General features: G+C 38.0%; 1 protein-coding gene across 3 annotated transcripts in view; it reads right to left on the reverse strand.

Annotated features, from left to right (window-relative positions):
* Positions 1-419: 419 nt before the first annotated feature.
* The window catches only part of LOC106490859 (uncharacterized), a 43,404-nt gene continuing 20,616 nt past the window's right edge, over positions 420-23,207 (reverse strand). For all 3 annotated transcript variants that reach the window (XR_010886877.1, XR_010886878.1, XM_067315676.1), the window contains 2 exons: positions 18,455-18,527; positions 420-846 (listed from right to left, as the gene is read on the reverse strand). Coding sequence is in view for 1 of the 3 variants with exons in the window: in XM_067315676.1 (XP_067171777.1) it covers positions 18,456-18,527 (72 nt within the window). In the remaining 2 variants the exon portion in view is untranslated. The remainder of the gene's footprint in view (positions 847-18,454; positions 18,528-23,207) is intronic.

Genomic DNA, 23,207 nt, shown 5'->3' on the forward strand with positions numbered 1-23,207 from the left:
CAGGCCCATCACCAGGCCCAGCCCCGCCGCCCAGCCCAGGCCCCACCACCCGGCCCAGGCCTGTCGCTCAGCCCAGGCCCCGCTGCCCGGCCCAGGCCCCACCACCCAGCCTGGCCCCACCGCCCGGCCTGGCCCCACCGCCCAGCCTGCGCCTGGGCGCCCCAGGGCAGCACCAGCCACCACGCTAGTTTTAAGTCTGCGCCAAACAGCCAAAAGTAAATGCCGCAGCGACTCTGTGGTTAAAACCCTTGTGCTTCTCCTAAACGAAACTGATAATCAGTTAAAATGTTTTGAATCTCGACTGTGTTTCTTTCATAATTGAGGGGCTTCACATTCCTGTGAAAACTGTGCCTTTTCTGATTTGGGGCATTATTTCTTGTTCCCCTAAGGTTACCAACAGGCCGAACTGAAAAACAGAATGTGACTGAAATTGTTTATTTAAATTATGAACAGAAATAGACAAGAGCACAGTTATAATTTTGTAACATTTCCTCATTGCAAAACAAAACTGCAGTATTATGGACATTTCGTACTAAGCTTTAAATGTTGTATTACTTACAAGTTTAGTATCTTCAATTAAATCTGTTGATTAATTTTTTATAAGTCTACTAGATTTCTGCTGTGACAGTGACTCAAATACATGATTACTTATGATCCCCCTCAAGGATGTTTCAGCACTTCTCCAGGTTTAGCCAAGAAGCTTGTACATCTCAGATGCTGTGTTTTATTTTCAAGGTTTTCATCTTGTGAGAAGGAAGAATTTATGCCATAGGTTCTTGAACTTTTCTGTGGTATGTGCATTACACCTATTTCTCTTCACATACACTACTCTTCCTGGTGGGTAACCTGTATTTATGAAGAAAAGTAATGTTAGAATTAGAAGGTATGCATTTTAGTTGTGGATAATGCATATTTTATCCTTCTTGAAAAATATGATCATGCTGTTTTTGTTTGTTTTCTGTGGAATAATCTTAATCCTGCCCTGTGCTTTTCTGCTACCCTGACTTTTCCCCCTCTTCATGCTAGTAAGTCCTGTGGCACCTAGTCACATGGATCCCATCCCATTCCTGATCTTTTAGCTGTCCTTGGACCCCTGAATACAAGTTTCTCTTGATAAACCTGTTAAAGAATCATTTGAAATAAAGGCTGTGTGGCACACACTGACTACAAAGTTTCTCGTTGGTTTCTTCTTCCTGAATGTAGTCCAGCTTTGTCAGTTTTTTGGTGAGCATTCTTGCACCTGATTAGAAGAGAAGTCTTCTGAGGACATTGTGCCTTTTTGGTTTCCAATTTGTCATGTGATCCTATCAACATCCTGCCAGGTACTAAGTTCTTGCTTATTTCTCTGACTTAGTTCAAAGTGTGTATTGCTTCGTAAAGGTCTTTGCGTCAATAATTTGTCTTAATTTGGGGGTGATGTCATGGATTGCTACAAGACCCACTGCTTTTTTTCATTGCTGTTTTTAATGTTGTTTGATACCGGGGGGAGGGGAGGGGAGGTTCTTCACTTTTTTTCTTCTGACCTTGATTTCTCTGGCATTAATGCATGTTATCACAGTTCTTTTTCTGTCACTGTTGTTTGGCCAGTTCACTTTTAACATTTTTCTAATGCATCAGCTCATCCCAGCTTAATATGTTAGCCCCAAATTCCTTCACTGCTTCACTGGAAATCTATTTTAATTAACCAATACAAGTAGTGCCTAGAGAGCCACATATCATCATGTATCCAGCTCCTCGGTGGTCACCTGGGTGATCACCTGGGTGGAACATGTTCATACTTGCATCATTTGTGCCACCAACTCCAAACCCAAGTGCTAAATTTGCAGAAGCAATTTCACAGAGAGCGATACTAAGCATCCACATCAGTGATAAAGTAAGAAGCATCAGTCTTCTCTTGACGGAGAGCTGGCAGCTGCCCAGGATTCTGCAGCTGAAGACTTTGACCTCAGACATCTCTCTGTCAAGGCTTCTGGATTTTCCCTGCCAGCTCACATGGTATTGGCGTGAGCACAGCAACCTGGCTTTGTCATTGTTAATCCTCCCTACAGGCTCTGAGGCATCTTGAAGCCCTGCATCAGCATTTGTCCACGCTCTTAGAACCATCTAAGCTCTTTTTCCATTAAAGCTAGTGATTTTTATCTTTCTGCCACTGCAGTCAGTGTGAGAAGCACTGCCTTCAGTGCAGACATGGTTCTCTTCCACCAAATATAGGCATTTCCATATAGTATATGATCCAAGGTCCAGCATGCTGCCTTTGACCCATGTGGCCATCTTAGAATAAGGATTAAAATCCCAACAGGAGGTAGATATGGATTAATTTAACCTCCGTCTTAGATTTCACCCCAAATTTTGACTACCACAAATCAGGATTAGTCGTCAGAGTTTTGTATTCCTTCCAAAGTTGCTCTTAATATTGATCATAATTTGATCTGGGCAGTCTTTTGCATTCACTTGAATCCTCCCTTGTTTTTGTATTACAGTAAGGAGAAAAAATTACTTCCTTGCTGCCTTTGCTGTACCATTCATTATTTTATGTGCATTTTACTGAATCTTATTAAACTCCTTTCCCAAACTTTTCAGTCCCCATTCATCTTAATTTTAATGCCCTTAATCATTATTGTTGTTTTCTCTGAAACAGTCTTTTTTTCACATGAAGTCCTGGAAATAATGCTGATCTATTTGATTTGTGTAGATAGATGCATTTTGAATCTGCCTTCATTTAATGATCTAGAGTGATGAACGGATGCCTTCTGCAGCTGCAAGGACAGCTCAAGAATTGAATTTTGCTGCCTCAAGTGGTGAGGAGTTGTGCCAATGCCTGTCACAGGATGGGAAGGAAGAAGTGACGAAGTTGAGCTGGGGACCTGATTACTCCCTTGGGTGCAATAGTCATGATGACAGCTGTCCTGCATTCCCCTACATCCCCTTTAGTGGATTGACATTCTAACGTTTGCTTAATGAGTACTGGTCATTATTTCTATCCCCAAAAGATGCAAACAAAGGTGTGAAGTTCAAAAGGTGTAAAATCTGCTCAGATGGGAATTTTAAGGCATAAAATCTGTACAGCTAATGACAATAATATTTCCTAAATAACAAAGTGTAAACTAGTGAAGTATTTACTCTCTAAAATGTTCCAGTTTTACTTTGAGGCTTTAACAAAAATTAAGTTACATGAAATTAAATCATGTTTTTTCAGGAATTAACACAAACAATAAGGCAAAATTATGACAGGAAAAAATGTGTTATTTTATTTCCCTGGTGGCCAAAACTGCAATGAGAACTTGGAACGATAACCAGTTTGAAATTATGTTTTCCACTTCTCTCCCACCAGCGAGCCAACTCTGATTATTATTGTGTGTAGGCATTTTGTTATGGATTTTAAAATGAACAGTTTTTAAAACTCAGGAAAAGATTTATTTTCAACAAAATCAACATGGAAAATTAGAGACTACCCTAAAAAAGATATTAAAAGGGCTTGAGGAAGCCAATTTCTTTGGCCATCTATAACCATTTACAGTGCCAAGTTGATCTGGTGTGACTGAACTTTCTTGCTGTTCAGACCACCAGAGGCAAGGATTTCAAGGCAAGAAGAGCATGTACTGACTTATGGCATTTCAGCTGGATAAAATATGTTTTTGAAGACTTTCTTTGGTAGGAAATTTCTACCATCTTCATCAGGAATTAAATTTTCAGAGTCAATGTAAATGTTATTCTGAAGCTATTGAGACTGATAGTCTGCAACCCCCAGTGAAAAATGTTTATTGTTCAATGTGTTCCTGTGAACTTGTAATTTTGGAGGTGAAACTGAAAGCTAGACTAAAGCTAAATGCACACAGATGTCTAAGGATTGATATCTCATTGATTTCATTTGGAATTAGACATCTCAAGTCCTCTGAGAAACTATGCTGAAAGAGTTGTTTGAAAGCATTGCGAGTTATTTTTCTGTGCAGGTGCAAAGTTTATAATTGAAAATTTGGGAACATGAAGGGAAAAAATAAAGATCCAAGTGATTACAACCCTTAGGCTATCTTGAATTAGGAAAAAGCGAATGAGACCCTGCAACCAACAATAATAAAAAGTATGTATCAACCCCTAACTTTTTCCTTCCAGCCCAAAAATGTTTCTGACTTCATTTTGGTACTTCCCCTCTACGTTATCAATTTGATGCTTTAGGTAAGAAAAATAAAGTGATTTTCCCATGAGGTAAGATAAACCTCTGATTATGTTTAGTCTTTCCACTGTCATCATTATGAAAATCACTTTGTGGGTCCCTGAAGAAACCATGTGTTTGGTATCCATGATATTGGATCATTTCCTAGCAGGAAACACACTGTACTTGTACTTTGTGCAAGCAAATGGCTACAGCTAGGCCAATTTTCATCAATATAATTTCTAAGAGTGAACTAAATCTAATGCTCACTCACTATGTGCTTTTTATTGTTATTTTTTATATTGTTACCCTAGATGATTTTGTTTTGCTGTCTGTACTGTCTCATTATAACTAGAAATGACTGGATTTTTTTAAAACTATAGGGATGGATAATAAATTCCACTTAAAAGATGGGTGAACTGATTTTCTTTCCTTCCATTTTTACATCATCTGTAATTGTAAGGTCTGTAAGATCTGTAATAATTGTAATAATTGTAAGATCTTAGTCTGAATCACAGAAGGACTTCATCTCATAGAGCAGCAGCTAGGCATGCATAACAGGTCTTCCGCTAGAGGGCACTAAATGATTTTAAACACTAAAGTTTCCAGACTAAAAGAAAGTAAGGGCTTTAAACTAGCAAAGCGACGAAGTAAATGCAAGAAATGTGACAAATCTGTTATTGTAGGGTTTTTTCATTTGAAGCTTCTAAAAGATCGAATATTATTAACGTAAAACTTTTGTAAAGTTGTATTTGAAAGCAAGAAACAATTTTCAGATATCAGAAATGGAGACACTTTAAAATGTGCTATGGAATTTAGAAAAAATGCCATGGGATTTAGCAGAAAACAAAATATTTTTCAAACAGGAACATAAATTAGGCAGAAATTGCAAAACTTTTTCCAAAAGAGAATAGTAAAATTAAAGACAATTGAGCAGAATCACCAATGTTCTTTTTTGTCCTCTGTAATACATATTAGTTATCTCAGTCTCAGTCTGTGTATATATCATGGGCTTCATGAGAAATCAGCAGGTGAGATGATGTGGATTCTGTTGTTCAGAGGATCACAGTGGGGATTATCATTGATTCTTCTGGCCTTTAAACCCATAAATCTAGAAACCTTAACTCTGCCTCCACACTGTATCCATTTCAGGCTGATGTTTCTAGGTTTCAGCTAGAGTCCTTCTACAACTTTTGAAAACAAGATTAGGTAAAAATGCCTTCATGCATATTATCTACCTATCTATATATATAGAAGGAAGCTGGTGTAAATGGTAGGAGGATCAGACACTGGTATCAGAAAATACTGTTTGACTGAAATCAAAAGATCTGCAGAAAATGATCTTCAACACATTTCCTAGCTTAACTATATTTCAGAGTAAAAGTCTTAAAATTGTTGAGATGCTTTCACTCTAACTTTTTCAAAATGAAAAATTTCATTTTTTATGAAACTGGATGCTTTTTTTCTGGGAATGTAAGCTAACAGAAGTTTAAAACAACTTTTTGTCACTGATCCTGAATATTTGAAATTGCTGAAATGAAGTGTTTTATTAATCAAACCAGAATTTCCTCCACTTTTGGGTTCTTGTCTAAATTTTTTTCTCCTTATGCAAGATAAATATCTCAAATTTCTGTGGGATGGGAAAAACTGTTTTCCTCCTACCTTTCCTCTTTACTAGGTCACAGCAATCATTGTTAAAATATGAACATGTAGCAGATTTGCCTCAGTTCCCTTAGTGCCCCTAGAAATCATAAGGCCTATGCTGTCTTTATAAACAGCTCTTGAACTGTGTGTGCTGTACATGTTGTTTTGCCACAACATGGCAATCATTTTTATTATTTCCTAGATGTCAGAGGAAGTGACTTGGATTTCTGCTTCAAACAGAGCTCAATTTGACTTTTGACAAACATGGACAGCAAAGGATGTCTTTAGATGCATTCAGCCAACAGCTAAGAGTTAAACAGTATTAGTTCTTATGGCCGAGCTTAGTGGCCAGAAGACATTTCCTAATGATCAGGTACAGTTTAAATGGAAAAAAAATGCACTTTTATATATAGAAACCACAATCAGAGGGTTAGACATTATTTTAAACAGAGGTGGTCCTATCAATAGCTAACTAAGGGTTTGGATAGCTGTGAGTTTCTCCAAGTTCAGTCTACAATGGAATTACGAAGGTAAGAATATACATTTTCAATTCTCTTTCTCTATTTCCTTCTTGTCCCATCTTCTCCCCCATTACTAGGTTATGCAGGTTGTGCACTTCCTTTCCTGGAAATCTGAGTCATAAATTGCTTTATGTGTCTTCCTCCAGGAAGCCAAGAGCAGTTATTCTTCCGGATTAGGAGACAGGTGCTGGTGGACATTTGATTTTATTTCTATAACTTCTTCCTTTGGAGCCTGAACCACCTATTTCATTAGCTTTAAACTCCAAGGTTAAATTATAGTTTCCTGTAAAAATTATTTTCCTACACAAATCAATTGTACCAATTAATTTGTTTCTGAAATGTGGATCTCTTCAGTCCCTTTGACCTGAGAACCCTATGATCAAGCGCAAAGTTTTCCGGACCAGGCTCTTTTTATCCAGATTAGATCAACCTTTTAAAAGCCAATTTAGGGATTTAAAAATGCATAGGAATTCCATGATGGTAAGAAAGTGACAGAGAAGAACAAGATGACCATCTTAAACAATTTTTTTAAAGTAAAATCCTTCCAGAGAGCTCTGTCATCTTATTTTATAAAGATAACCACATGAAAGAGTGAGGAATGGCAAAGGCTCTGGCAGTTCATATGTTGCGTTCCTTGGAACTTGTGCTGGCTTTATCTTTTCAGAATGTGCTTTTCTTCTCTGCTATAAATAGTTAGGTAGTAGATCTCCAACAAAATCTTGCAGAGTGTACGCTTTCAAGTTCAGAGAGGCTATAGTTTCCAAACATGTAACCTATTAATGATTTTCATGTGGCTATCTATGCTTGAGAATTGCAGACTTAAATATCTACTTTCTCTCCTAATAATAAAAATCTTCATTTAGCCATAATTGTCAAAATTCTTCTGTATCCCTGTTAGTTAAAAATATTGCATAACTGCATCATGCCTCAGCCCCTTCCTCCTATTGTGAAGGTGCAAAGAGGTTCCTCTAGGGGAATTTCCCAACGGCATAGTAGTAACGAAATTGTGTTAAGACACTCAAGAAATCAGAAGTGGCCTGTTGAAGGAAGGATGGTGTGCAACTGAGTAGTCTGAATGCAGCTGTTAAGTCCCTTAAGATCACAGCCTAGGTCTAAATAATCTATTTTTCCTTTTTTTTTAATTGGTGTAAGTCATAATCAGTTCCATGGCAACTGTGGAAGTGTGAAATTTAGTGAAAAAAAGAATGGGGCTCGCTTGGGCCTAATTTTTCATTTCTGTCTGGCTCTTTCCCCCCACATCTGGCATTTACCTCTGATCATAGAAAAATTATCTTGCAGCAGCACTGTGATGTGAGTGCTGTGTCATGTAGGGGCAGGATTAAATCATGGCAAAATAAGCTTGACATAACCTTTGAGTTTGTATCCTCTCCTGTTGTCCTACTGGTGGAGCCCCTCCAAAGTGAGCATTCCAGGCATGAAAAGAAACTCGAACAGGGTGTACAGGTTTGATCACTTGTCCCCACTTTCTGTGCTACTTTTTTGAAAGAAATAGCCTGACTTTGTCCCTTTGTGCTGCATTATTTTGTCCTAATATGTTTTATTGAGAGATTAATGAAATCTTAATAACTTTTTCAAAATCAGTACAGATTTATGGATAAAGTATAATGTGGAAATATATTCTATGTTTATACAGGAGCTTACTGCCATCTAGTCAACTTCCTGCAAAATATTGTTCTTCTGCTAAACTTTGTTGTTGATTTTGGTATTTCAGTTCCACATTAAACTGAAGAATAGGAAAAATAAGCACACCTTTTAACTTTGGACTGACTGCCTTGTGAAAAAGTCCAAGATAAATATTGATATAGATAGCATGATAGAATGAGTCTCAACACTCATTTTTTGTAGATATTTGCCTCAGTCCCTAATCTGCACTGAGTCCACATCACTTTCATTCCGGGACCAAGCCCTTGGGCTCTAAATATATCAATGCAGAGATTGTACCTGCATCTTGTACAGTGCAGACTGATCATGACATCAGGACTTGGATAATGATGACAGAGTTACAAAAATATATTTGAAATACTTTAAAAATGAATAGAACTTTCACTACAGCAGGTAGCTCTTGAGTTTCTGGCCTTTTTTTTTACAAGAAAGTGTAAGTAAGTATTATGTTTGGATTTGTCAAACCATGCTCTGCAAATCATTTGCCTTCATTAATTTTTCATTGTAACTCTGATGTAATGTTATCACCTTTAGTTAAGAAGTAGACAAATTTAAATCCAACATCCAAACTCAAAATTAGTTCATTCACACACAAAAGCTATGCCTGATTTTAATTCCTACACCTTTGCACTCTTGCAGCATCTGTGGAACAGTTGTCTCCAGTATTCAGGCTAAGTGGAGGGTGAGGTATCCCACAAAATGAGGAGTGGAACAAATAATAGAGGAGATATTGACTCTGGACACCAAAACCTGTGTTGATCCAACCTCGATGCCTCTGTGAATTGCTCCCCAGGCTCTTCTCGTGCCTTGTTACACAAACACAGGGAACCACTTGTGTCCAGCACTAAATCCAGGCTAACAACCACTGCTGTAGTGAAACCAGCTGGGTGTTTCTGCACTGTGGTTCCCAAGCTCCTCCATTTCCAGAAGCCCTGTTTGGACACATGAATTAGCTGCACAAATAGCTGAGCTCTGTGCTGCATCCATAGTGTGGTACATGAGAGCTAGGTGCAAGATGGCATGGGAGGCAGTATGGTGGCACTTGAATCAGCAAGTCTTGCTGTACCAAACCAATTCCATGCAGAGCCAACAAGAGGGATGGCTGCACATGTTGAATAGCTTACTGTGATCCAGTAAAACACCTAGAGGTAATGAGGGCTGGACTGTAATAATTTTGGAATGGCTAGTTTAGATAGGACAATGGCACTTTAAACCTCATGTCATCTAACTCTGCTATGAGCAGGTAAAACTAATATGTTGGCTGAAAAATATTGGAGATTCTACTATGGTATCGCTGCATACATGATGAAAATGTAGAATTACTGCATGGAAAAATTAAGGGGTGTGCAAGTGGAAAGAAATATAGCTGAAAATAATAAGCGGCTTATTCTTTCATTTTAGCACACCAAGGATTTAGTCCATGTGTGATATTCCTTTTTTGTTAACAACCTAAATTTTTTAGTTAAAGTCATTTTGAAATGCTCTTCTCAGCTTTTTAAAAATGCTCACCTTATAAAAAAGTCAAATATTTCTTATAGCAGGTTGTGACCACAAGGTGGGCAAGAGAGGGTCAGATACCAGTGAAGAGAGACAAAGTTCACGAAGGGTTAAATAGGATAGGTTTAATGAAGGACTTACTCTCCAGGCTGCACAGGGAGCCCTGGGAGTCACGTGGAGAGGTCGCGGATGGGAGGCTGCTGGACACCCAGGGTGGACACCCAGGCGGGACTCTACTTGTTGCATCCCAAGGACCCCCTTTTATCTACTAGCACTATTTCCTTATCTCAGCTGTGCTAACCTTGAGAAACTACTGTTCAGGAAGCAGCCAGACATTGCTGACAAAATGGAATATGCATGCCCGGCCCTGATGGGAATTTGGTCAGTGTGTAGTTTCACATGCTGAGCCTGCTATCACATACTCTGCCAGTCACTGACTCCTCGCCAGATCTTCCACAGGTGTTCTCACTGCACAAGTTTAAATATTATGCTTTAAATCTGAAAATATATAAATACATATTCTGAAACAGTTTAGTTTTTTTTTCCCGTTCCCTGTTCCTGCCTGAGACATCTTTGGTGGGCTTCCTTGCTCACTATGTACCCAGGCCCACTCTGTCCTACAATTTTCTGTCACCTCTCTCTGCACAGACCTGCCTGCTGCCTCTTCTGTATTAGCTTGCAGGGCTTGGGAAAGACATGCTTTGTCAACAGAACCATGGCAACCACCAGGGTTGGGGGTAGCCCAAAGCACAGTAAACAAACTGGAAAAAAAAAGAGAGAAATTTTAATTGATTCTCTCATTTGCATCAATCCTACTCACTGCAAGAGGTGATTAGACATACTCCCCCCGAAAATGCTGTCATCAGCATTATCACTGTGTGGTAAACAGTATATCTTTTCAAGGAGACTTCAAGGAGACTATAGCCTGCAGTGGAGCAGAGTGCTGAGATCCCCACGCTAGCGTTAACCTGAGCAGTGAGTCCTCAGCTGTAGTGCTGCAATTCTCCTTTCTCTCCATCTGTGAAAGTACTTTTGATAAGGGAGGACTTTTTAGCTTGTGCACAGCAATGGACAGTCCAGGTTTTCTGGACCTGAGCTGGCAAACGGGGACAATGCTTCTGACTCTGGAATTAGCATGAGTGGGGCCAGTTCAGGTATCTCTGTCTGATATAATGTACAAGACTAAGTCTTTAGACTTATTCCTGTGCTCACAGTGCAGGGCCATTGAGATGCTGTCAGCTAGGTGGTAGGGGCCAGCCGTTGTCTTGGAGTGGGCAAAGACAAAGGTCAGTGTCTCTTTCAGACAAGAGGAGGTGCAACCAATGTTCTCAAAAATATCCCTATTCCCATTAAAAGCCAGATCTTGTAGCCTTACTCAGATGAAAAAACACAGTTTAAAGGATTTTTTTTCCTGACTGTGAATTGAGTAAGGAATACAAGGCTTGCTCCTCTTAAAAGGAATTTTGCCACCATGGTACAACAGCAGTTTCTTTTCCACTTTTCCAATATCCAGGGCTGTAGCTGAATGCTAACTGAGTGAATAATGAGTGTCACGTCTGTCTCAGTTCACTGCAATACAAGTATCAGATTGTGTACAGAGATCTCAAATGCCGTGGATACAGCAGATACTATATAAAGGCAACTAAGTCCAGGGAATTTGTGGGCTTTTTGCCCACAGGGATCACACAGAATCACATGTTTGTGACCTTGCTTTTGGAGATTAGTGCTGATATTGAGACATTTTCTTCTTCTATGAGAACATTTTTCATAGTGTTTCAATTCATGCATGAAATCATCTTTATCCATTTGGAGGAGCAGTCTGATCAATTACAAAGGTAATCCTTCACTGGCAGGAGCTGAGAAGGCTCGATAACACTGGCTCTGCAGTGCGTACAGCAGCATATACTGCTTATTCTGGGCCAGGATTTTGTAGACATCCAATATGAGGGCTCTTAATTTAATCATGTCAGCATGTCTTAAACCTGTCTCAAGCTGTTGCTGTTCAGAAATCCTTTGCTGTTTATAAAATTATCATTCTGCTGTCCATAAACAATATTAACAAGTTGCTCTGTGTTATTGTCATTCAGTACTAATCAGATTATAACAGTAAAACGTCAGATATAATATGAAAATAGCTCTTCACAAACAATTCAGAAATGCTCTGCCAAGTACTTTCAGGCTGTTCTGGTAAAAATTTAGAAATCATTTATCCAAAAACCTTCAATAAACTACCACTAAAAAGTGGCGGAGACACCTTCTTCTGTCACACTTAGTGCTAAAATAGAGGAAATGAGTGGCAGATATATATTCTAGCATGATCACAAGTATGCAGACACCCTGGTGCTGGCCCAGGGCCCACGAGCAAGTTCTCATTCACGAAGAACCACAGATTCACACTTTTGTAAAGCTCTGGGTACTAGAGATTGGGAAGGTAAAACATGCCTGGGTACATCCTTGATGCGTTTAGGTCTGTATATGCCACTGGTTTCTGACTGACAGCGTTGTTAGCAAGTACAGAATCAGGAACAGAGTAACGTGAAGAGACCCACCATATAGACAGCCAATGTCAAATTCTCTATCCAGTTTTGTGAGACAGGCCTGTGTATATATAAGCAGAGCTGTGTGTAACCATGGTGTTTACATATATAGAACACATTATATGATTTTGGCTGTCTGGTCTAGTTCCTTGCCAAGTTTCCAGTAGTTTAATCATGATCTAATTTAAAATATTTAAATCAGTCATGGTTTTGTAGAAGTGCTTTTTCATCTCCAGGGATATGAATGCCATCACCACAATCTTAGGTAGAATAATTTTTATATAGACCAGGATTTTTAAACGATCAGATTTACAAAATTATCTGTAAATAAAAATCACCACAGCATTGATGATTCTGAATTAATGATTCTGAACCATATCTGAACTATCTATACTTGTGCTATCAGGTGATATGGAAACCATGGGTCTAAACAGGCAGGTTTTTCTAAAGTTGCCATTTAAAGTTTAAATCCAAGTCTGCATCTAGAATTCCTGATTTTTAATCTGTTATATGTTCCATCAGGTTCCTGACTGGGGAAACTTCTTGATCTAGGAGTTTTTAGAATCTAGATCTAATTTTCTGTCTTGACCATACTCTTATTTTCTTAAACCAGTACATAAATTAAACAAAGGTAACATGAGGGAAAAGTGTGGGTTGAGTGGAAATGTAAGGACATATGTTTTATATTTAGTTTGGTTTGTTAGAAAATATTAGTTTCTTGACTTCCGCTCTATTCACAAAACAAAATAATTGTACGTTAAGGAAATTTACAATCCAGAAGTGGATTCTGCATTTCTGCTATAAATTCTTGGGAGTTTTAGTACAAATAAGAAATAAAATGGAAGGATTGGACTACCCCTGTTTCTTAAAGTCAATTGCTTTCAAATGCCTTCAAGCCTAAAGATTAACAATATAATCCTTTCTAATGAATGGACATGTGCATAAGTACAAGCCTAGGGCTTTCATTTTAAACTAAAGGAACTCTGGCTTCAGCCAGTGAGAGCCAGAGTTTTGTTCATCAGATTTTTTTTTTTTTTAATATTCTTAAAATTGTATTTGTATTCAATTTCATTTGAATATGTTTTTAATTTGTCCAAACAGCAGATGGCTATCATAAAGAGTCTGTAATTAACTTGGCACTTTCCATTCCACATTCCTTTACTATTCATAGCACAGCAGTCATACTTATCTTCAGTTCACATAAAAGAAGGCAGTCGGATTTGCAGCTTCAGATCTCCTCAAATGTTTGAGTATTTACAAACTCATTTAGAGCATTTTTTTCTTTTCTTTTTTTTTATGTTGAGGAGACGAGATTTTAGGTATGGCGGGCAGATTATTTTTTCAGCTCTACCACTCTTTTGAAACGAGAGAAACTGGAACAGAAATTAAATCTATGTTTGCAGTATGGAACTCCTACACTTAAAATTAGATCCATGTCGAGCCCATGCTGATATAGGGAGAGTGGGGCTACACATAGGCAGAAGCATTTGCTCTTGAAGACACAGTTGTAGGATCTTGGCCTAAACTGTCAAGCAATGTGAGGAATAAAATATTCATCTGATTGACTGACCAACAAAGTACCTAAAATGTGTAATAATGAAGGCATCCATGCTGTATTAGTGCTTTTTGACTAGCAGAACTTCATAAGGAAGAATTTGGTCCTTTTGAGTATTTATTTGTAAGCATACATTTTTTCTTCAGTTGCTGAAAGATAGCAGAATACCTTAAACAAAAACAATTTTCTAAACCCCTTTGAAAGTTTTCTTTCAAATTAATGTCTTTGACAGAAAGTATACTTACTTTCTTACTTATAACTACTTACTGTGTTTTCAAACAAATATAGTCAGTGATTATTCTGTTGTTTTATAGTTTCGAACATACAATATACTTTTAAAAAGAAATCTCTCAAAGGGTGTTTTGTATACAAACTTGAGCTGTGGAAATAGCTTTTTTCTTGCTAGTATCCTTCAGTTTGTGTGCTTTTCCAGAGTCTAAGGAAAAAAAAAATTAACCTGAAGTATTAATTAATAGAAAACAGCATTTTTGGTATGTAAATTAAATTTTCATAAAATTCACAACCTGTCTATTGTTTCTTTAATGAGTCATCCCATAAATATATATTAAAAATGCTTATTTGTTAAAATACAATTCCTGCTTAACAGAACTCTTAAATGTGCTTTATTTTCAATACCTTATCAAACAGAATTTTTTTCTCTTGCTACTCTAAATTTTCTACTGTTCAAAAAGCCTCGCTTTCCAGCACATATGTAGCTGGAGGCAAGCAGTATATTTTCACACCAAACAATAAACTCAGCATACTGAAAAATATATACAAAGATTTTCCATATTTGTAATATAAATACAGCCACATGCTTGACTACATTCTACAGCATTGCTTGAGTTACATTATTTTGTTATATTAAGAATAATTTTGTCTCACCAATAAACTATTCACAAGAATTTAATTCGTTCCCACTGAGTTCTTCATTTCAACAACCAAAATGCCATCATGGCAGAAAAGTGCAGACAAATCTTTGTTCTCCACTCCATTAGGTAATTTGTATTGTCTAGTAAAGCTTCTGGATATGAAACCATGTTCATCCATCCTGGGTCCGTGTTGAGCTTTGATCAGCAGCCAGCCTTCGAAAGTCTGAATAATGATATCTTCAGGGCGGAATTGCACAACATCCAGTAAGACCTGAAAGCGTGTGTTTTCCTCCTCCTGGTCGCTCCTTGCAGCCCCAGCTGTACTTTCTGTGATTCGCCTTCTGTTGCTCAGCGCAGCTGTAGAAGGGCCCGGCAAAGCGTACAGAGAGTGATCCAATTTGAATGCTTCTGGCTCTTCGACTGCAAACTCTTCTTGATAACGCACAGGAGTTTCCACCCAGTGTCTTATAATTGTTTCTTCCATTGCTGAAGCAGACAGATATGTGGCTGCTGCCTTCGCGTCACTTAGGGGAAGCTACAGAGTCAGACCAGACTCTTTCCAGTCATATGCCTTGCCTGCAGACTAGTTTACCAGTTGATGCAGCCTTTCGCTTTTAGCACAGGCTGAGCGTAGCACTTGCTAGGACATGCTCCAGTGCCATGAGACTTGTTTCGTCTTTTATCCGCTAACAATAGAGCACTATTTATAGTGCTTGGGTCTTGAGTTGCTTCAACAGTTTTCGCATGTACACATTTCAAGCATAAATAGTAAAAGTGATATTTTAATGCACCTCTGATTATTCTTGCAATATTGTGCTGTTTGTCATTATGAATAATGAGTAGACAAATAATGTGAAAGGTTCTTTCATTTAAAAGGAAGTTTAATGATACTATTTTTCCAAGGGATGAATTGTAACAGTTCTAAACTATATTTCTTCTAAATGTAATACAAAAATTACTGAGGGAAGGAATTTAATTAGCTTGATAGTACAAACAGAGTGAATTTCAGGTTAAGTGAACTGTAAAGTTATCAAGTGCATTGTGACACAGGTTGCGCTCAGGTGAAATACGGGAAAGAGAAGAGGGAAACGTAATGGTCCCTTCCCGGGGCGGGGGGGGGGGGAGCTGAACAGCTGACTCTGCAATCTTAGTGACCTACAAGCACAGCAGAGTCTTCCTGAGTGTGTCAGGGAGTCAGACCCAAGAGCACAGGCAGAATCAGGGTGAAAGCTCATGTTTCACAGCTTCCAAGAGAGGGCAGAGCTATTTTTCCCTAGAATGATATTAAGAAACCTCCAAATCCCTACTGTTATCACATTGTCCCAGTAGCCTTCCTCTTCTGGGGCTTAACAGCTTGAATCTGTGATCCGGTCTAGCATGTGTGTTTGGGGAACAGGACTGATGTCCTCAAAGGCTCTCTGTGGAGTAACAACCTCCTTGCTACCCTGTGGTCTGAGGGCAAATAAGCCTGGAATGTCTTAATAATTTGTTTAACAAGACCGAAGAGAAAAGTGCAGTTGATGTGGGAAAGGCATTTCCAAATTTTAATATGTTTGCTAGAAAATTCCTTTAGTAGGGCTTAGGAATGGGAAGCAAAATGTACTATGGCAACTGACAGTGAAATTGTTTATTCCCCTCAATTGCCCTAATGCTGGAAATAATCAACAAGATACTTTTATTCTTATTTTGGGGGCTTTTTCTCATCACAGCTCCCTCCCTCTCTTCTTGTCTTTGCATCTTCCATTATCATGAAAATGGCAAGCCAGTTTATATGGCATCTTTGGTTGCTAATGGACTGCAGCCTCATGAAGAAACAGGCAGTCAAATTTCAATAGTTATCATCACAAATAAACTTCTGTATTGATTGGATAACAGAGCAGGGTTACTAGATGTATCTATAATTAAGGTTCGAAGGTTGCTATTTTATTTTAGGCACATGAAGGTGGCTTTGCAAGGTAAGGAAATTACCAAAGGTAGATCAAGGTTCAGGTTACCTTAGATCAATGGCCATTTGATTAATAAAGCATTGTGGGAAAGGAGAGAGTATTCTACTTTGTTTAACTATTGGCTCTTTTCTTGTCCAACTGTCCAGCAGAAATAATTTTAAAATGCAGTTCTGAATGTATGGTTTGCTAAAATAGTGATAAAAATAACCTGGAACATTGCCTATTATCTGTTCAGCAGCTGTTTTCTGTTTTGCAAGCCAATGATTCACTTGATGGGAAAACTTTAACCCTGAAGTGAAGCAGTACGCTTAGTTGGTTGCTCTTCACCAGACTGGACAAATACTATGCTTTTAGAAATTGCTAAGGTTATTGCTGTCCCTATTGAGTTCTCGGATGATAGTCTGACTTATTTTACTTCAGCTTGGCACTTCATTAATAAATGTACTGTGCAGTAATACTGCATTCTCTTGTTTTTTTATTTAACCATTCTCATCTTTTCCAGAAAAAGGTAAAGTTGTCTATGTGAGGTTCACACAAACACTTTAAATGTAAAGAGAAACAATGTCAGTACAGCTCACCGTGAGAAAGCTGTTTGTTCCCAGAAACAATTGTGTTTGTTAGTTTTTCTGTCTTTTGAATGTCTATGTTAAGCATACTTGGTACTGTGTATCTGGTCTAATTAGCATGAAAGATGCTTTGAATTCCCTTTAAATTCATGTCTTATGCGAGACTCTGTTTATAGGATCTCTTTCTTGCTGCAGAACAAGGATTCTGAAAGATTTTGGTAATGTAACCTTATAACTTTGGCAGAGCAAAGGGGCTGTTTTCTGCTCTCTCATCTTGGTCTCTCCTAAGTATCAAGCTCCTTTACCCTCTGTTATCCACCTAAGGGCTAAGGAATTAATTCCATCTTTCTTATCTATTTGTTGCTAACAAGGAGAATATGTCAACTGGAAAAACCAAATGCACTTGAAATGTAAACATCCCAGCAATTTAGAATATATTTTCAGGCTTTCAAATTTAAATATGCACATGAAGCTGCAGTATTGAGGAACTTTTAAAGTTTGATGTTTATGATATGCTCTTCAAATAAGCTTAGCAAGCTTCAGTCAAACAATGTATTAAAAAAAATTGATTACTGAGGTCATATTAAGTCTTAAACATATCATCTCGTAAAAGGACATTTCCGCTCTCTGGTGTGCAAGGCTGGTATTGCACACTTGATCTATTAATATTACTGCATAGCTTAATTTTCTTTACCTGAAGTGATTAAGCTTTGACTTTCAAAGAGCCATGCAGCTATGGGACACTAAATTCCCACTGAGAGTAAATGGGAAAGGAGGGCTCAGTCTACTGATGGACTTCAGGCATGGCATTGCTGAGTGATGCCATACCTGCATTTAGGGCTCCTTTTTGCCACAGCTGACTCCCCCACACTGCGGTGGAAGTGTAAGCCATACATTGAAAGAGGCGGCATCCAGAAAACTGAGGTGGAAACTGCCTAAATCAGACAGTGGGAGTGTAAAAGAGTCAGTCCCTCTCTTTTGCAGGGCCCGGACACTCCCAAGGGAAGACTTTAATAGCCAAACTTCAGGCTTTTATGGAAATAGAGAAGGAACGAGTCCCTCATTCCCTCCTGCTATTGGCCTGGAAGAATTTGGTGCTCACTGGACCACAATAAGAAACAGGAGAGTAAAACTGGGGCTCCTACCAGGGACTATGACACCCACTGCTCTGTAGGCTATTTGACCCCATTTTTTATTATTATTATTTTCTTTAATAGGAATTTGGTGACATCATATAGAAATAATAAAATTATATAGTATATAGATATAAAAGTAATAGCAGATATAAATATTATAAATCAGATATTAAGATTATAATATATAAAAATACTATCTCATTTAATGTTTAATACAATGATGCATGTATCTGACAAACAACAGGTGCACAAAACTGAGGCAAAAAAATTGAAATTACCAAGCTCATGTAGCATTTGATTAGTTAAAACAGGAACAGGATCAATGTCCTTAATTGTTAGCTCCATACCTTAAATTTCTCTTGTTTTCTTTACCAAGTAGGGCAGGCAGTGAGTCCTTACTGCTTGCCGCATGACACGCTCCTGGGTGCAGAAAAACAGGAAACCATTGACCAATTTGGGAAAAATTGCAAAACTATTCTTTGCAAAATTGGTTTGAAGTGAGACAGTTAATTATAGTTGCCCTGCACTGTCCATATTTGCCTTCTCTTGCTGATAGCACACATTTATAGTCTCAATATCTTTCTGGATTTTTCCAAAAAAACCCTTTTGATTCATTGGCAATTTACAAGAAGTTGTGTACGAGTAACACACTACTAGTATAAATGTGTCACACCGCCATCTTGTGGTGAGACAGAAAAATAGCTAATAAAAGAAAATTTCAATTCACAAGCTGTCTACTGTGTTTTAATACCAGATATCATTACACATGTGTGAAATACTTGTATGGAAAGACAAATCAAAGGAAAAGAAAGCCCCAAGACTAACTCACAACAAGCCATTTTCAAGCAAGTATTAGCTGCTTCTTCAGTAACTTTTGGGGGGAATACGTATTTGATTCATGTTGAAGTCATGGAAAATATAGAAAGCAGTCATCCTGTTAAAGTTTTGACTAAAGCAAAACTGTAAGGTGCACAAAATCTCATGAGAACAGCAAAATTTTGATTCATATCTTAAAGAAATACAGATATCTTGCTTGACAGAACTTGATTAAAAAAATAGATTGCACTGTTGCAATTCTCTGCATGCTTGATTTCTCAAGGAATAGTTATTTCAACTATCATCACTGAAACTCAGTAACTACTGAAAGGGGAAAAATGCAAAAGAAATTGCAGGACAAAGTGAACAAGAACTCTTCTAGCAGAAGTTAACAGGCTAAATCAAATGACAGCCACGTAATTACCCAAACGAATTTAGGCAGAACATTGCAATTAATCTTACCAAAACCACTGAATGATGCCACCCATGACCTACCTGACATGTCATTCAAAAGAGATGCTGTCCCTTCAAACTTGGGAAGACTTAAGAAATGTAAGGGAGAGCAGGACTTAGTGGGTTGTTAGAGTGCTGACTATGTTATACCCACTATGGGAGTTTTGTGGTGATACTGAAAAGATACCCAGCAAAATAAAAAGTAGGTGGGAATGGGACTTGAGGTGACACATATGGAAACTGGATGGTAAAAAAATTAGAGCTATTTTCTGCACAGTATTTAATATATTTTTGTAGAGCCAGAAAATTATTGTCTCCTACTGGTGTCACTTTGAGTACACTACTTCTTAGGGCTATAAATTGTCCTTTTACCTGGACTGTTAGATCTAGATACATGTAAACTCTGAAGCATTTAAAAATGTAATCACAACTACTGCAAGTGTCTAATCAGAAGATACTGGGTGTTTTATTTTAGAGAAATATTGAGCTTTTTTTTTAGTTAATGTCTCCAGTCACACAGTGTTTATGTTGGGCAATGAATCATAACATAACTCTTTCTGCAGCAAAACTTCATGCCCTGTTATAAAACATCTTGCAGGTTACAAGGACTCTTTTGTTACATAGCCAACTTAACTGAAGGAAGGCTTCAGTCTGTGGGTCATGTCCTTCACAACCTGGAAAACGGTGGGTTTGCCCAATCTCTTGGAAAATCTCTTCAGGGCACTGATGCTCACTTGTAACTGTAAACTCGACCTCCTAGTTTTAGGGGCCTGTTAATTAGGGGAAAGCTAATTTGTTCTGGTTGTAAATAATTGTATGTTTTTGCACTAAGAATCAAGTTTTTGCTCCTATATTAGGAGGCTACTTAAGAAATATAGATAAGTGTAAAAAGGAGTATCATTGTGACACATTACATCTATTGTTACAAGACTTCTGTTTGATGTGTTGAGATGATAGGGGGGAAGATGAAGGATGCAGATGAAGGATGGTAGGAACACAGCAGCTTCTTTTGGAACAACACACTTATAGACACCCAATGGACTCAAAATGCATCTTGTTTAACAATGATTTCAAACTTTCAAGTTGTTATTATAATTTAAAAATAACTTTGAAGTGCCATCATTGAAATCTTTACAAATATTTCCTTTGCTATTGATGTGGCTGCTTTTCTAAATATTTTCATGCCTGTTATAGGCAAATGCATCTGTGCCTCACAAATGCTTGATGAAGTGCTATAAAAAGCAAACTATATGATTTCCTTGAGTGATAGTAATCTGTTCACTTCTTGCACACAGATGAACAGGAGAGAGGAAATGAACAATTAAAAGAGAATAATGTGCCTAAGGGCTTGAAAGCTCCATTTTGCCAGTGGAAGGTAGGATCTAATGCACTCTTGCTGTATAAACAGTCTTATTTTTCACCAGTTAAAAATTAACCAGTGTTCCAAGAAGAATGCTAATTTTCAGATTTCCTCCTCCCCTCCCTCACTGAAGTCTTTGCTTGAGTGTTGATAGGAATAACTCAAGGCAGTTAAGTACAATAAGACTGGTTTATTTATTTTGGACCTGTTTAAGCTTCATAGCAAGTGCTCACTTGCTTCACTAGAATTTGAAACTCCAATTTCATGGAACAGATCTCCAGGTTTGCATGTTTTGAGGTTCAACACTGTTAAAAATAATAGAAATACTGAAAACCTCACCTGTGAAGTTTTAGGAATAGGAACATTTCTGCAGTTTGCAGTTAGGTACTTTCTAAGCTTTCTAGGGGTAAGAGCTGGAAAATCTAGGACCTAAATTACACACAAAACAGACTAACCTGATATTAGCACAAAGAAAAACTGTTCTCATTTTTAATGACATTTCACCTGAGAACAAGATTAAGACAGAAGTTAAATAGCTAGAGCAAACTGAATAACTATGGTGTAGTGAAGCTCTGAATATGTCTGTCAAAATATTTATTTGGAGGAAAATAATTAAACTTGCTAATTGAATTTTGAGATTTAAAATTTTCATTATGTTGAAGTATCAGAAGGAACTAAGGGTATACCTGAACCCACTTCATTGTTCAGCTACCATGAAAATACTGTATTATGACATGAGTGCTAGAGCTAAGATTGAACAGCTACTTTAATAGAAGACAAATTCCCATTTATCTGGGAATTTTAGAGCTATGGGAAATGCTTTCTGAGCATTTGCTGGCATTGAGATATCAGCTGGATGGCCCTTGATACGAAGAGAGCTTGTTGCTTTAGCTAATGTGGCTTTGGCACTGGATGCTTTTTCAGGCTAAATTAAATTCAGGCCCCTGGTTTAAAGCATCCTGCACTTCTGCATCCTGTATTCTTTTGACTGGGTCTTGTAGGCAAAACTGGAACCAGTCCTGTGAGATTTTTCTTTAACACCATGAAGCCATGAAAATTTCTCCAAAATGTCATTACATGGGTCATCCACCACCATGCATCACCAAGATCGCTAAGTTCCGAAGGGTCAAGCAAAGAATCCCAGATCACTGAGCCCAGAACTCATTCGGGCTGAGAGCTCACATGTTGGTCTGGATGGCGACCAGCTACAGATTTCAGGGTAAGTGTAGTTCATGCAGAAAGTCCTTAAAGAGCAACTGCTGTGATTTGTGAAAGATTTACAGGAAGAGTTTGCTATGGTTAGTGAATAATTCTTTTCTGAAATGACATACATGTGTAGTTTGATATCAATATAACTTGGGAATTAATTTTTATGATTAGCATCTGCAACTTACAAGGTAACAGCTGGAGTCTGGGGGGGTCAGTATTGACAGTGGAAGGCTTGCCCCAAAATCACGAGTTTAGAGTGAATGATAGCGCATTGATGGTGACACTGCTGTCTTCCGATGTGAAATAAGTCGGCAGTCATGTCTTATTTCTGTGGGCCACCTATCTGTATCACAAAACCAGCCCCTCACAAGTTTCCAGTATTAGAAAGAAGGCCTTATAAGGCCATCTGCAGTGGCAGAAATACTGATTTCCCTTGTCTGTCTACATGGAAAAAGCCAACGAAAATCTGGCTCCTATGTCAGACTTGTTATTTACTTCAGTGTTGCAGGGAGAATAAAATTCTCATACTATTTGATTAATTTACAGACTTTGGTGATGTTTGGAAGGTTGCAGGGGTTGTAAAATCTCAGATGTTGCAAATCCCTTTTTTGTAGATTGAGTTTTTAGTTAAATCTGAGAACTAAATTTTGGCATATATGAACCACATAATTCTTTTATCTCCACTGGAGTTATACATAGTTTATATCAGTGCAGAATTTAAGTCCTTGATTCTAAAATTATCATCCATATTAGTTCTGAAACGACATGGTCTTTCATAGCACAGGTTCAGCTCAGAAGATAGCACTTTCCCCTGGGCCAGAATTCTCTTTAATATCAGAGATTAAGCTTCCTATCCATCTTAATTTACAAGACTTGGACAGTTATGTTAATCCACAGACATGCGTCAAGAGTAGTTAACACTTTAAAGAAGTGTTGTGTCTGAAACTAAAAACTGTTACTTCTACTTTGAGCTTCTGTTCATATATTTTAATGTTTGAAAAATCTGAAAACACATTTTCTGGCCTGCTTTGTACACTTGCACATGTGCAGAGATCCCATCAATGTCACACCATGCCACATAGACTGGGGGAAAAAAAAAAAGACGAGAGATTTTGTCTCTCCTTAGAAAAATCATCATATCACAAAACAAAAATACTGGCAGAAACTCACTCAGTCTTTACCATATCCTCTAACATACAACTCTACCATACCCTTTGACATCCAGTCAAACGAGTTAGAGCGGTGCTGCATTTTGCATCAAT

The sequence above is a fragment of the Apteryx mantelli genome, chromosome Z (assembly GCF_036417845.1).
Source record: "Apteryx mantelli isolate bAptMan1 chromosome Z, bAptMan1.hap1, whole genome shotgun sequence".
Classification (NCBI taxonomy): domain Eukaryota; kingdom Metazoa; phylum Chordata; class Aves; order Apterygiformes; family Apterygidae; genus Apteryx; species Apteryx mantelli.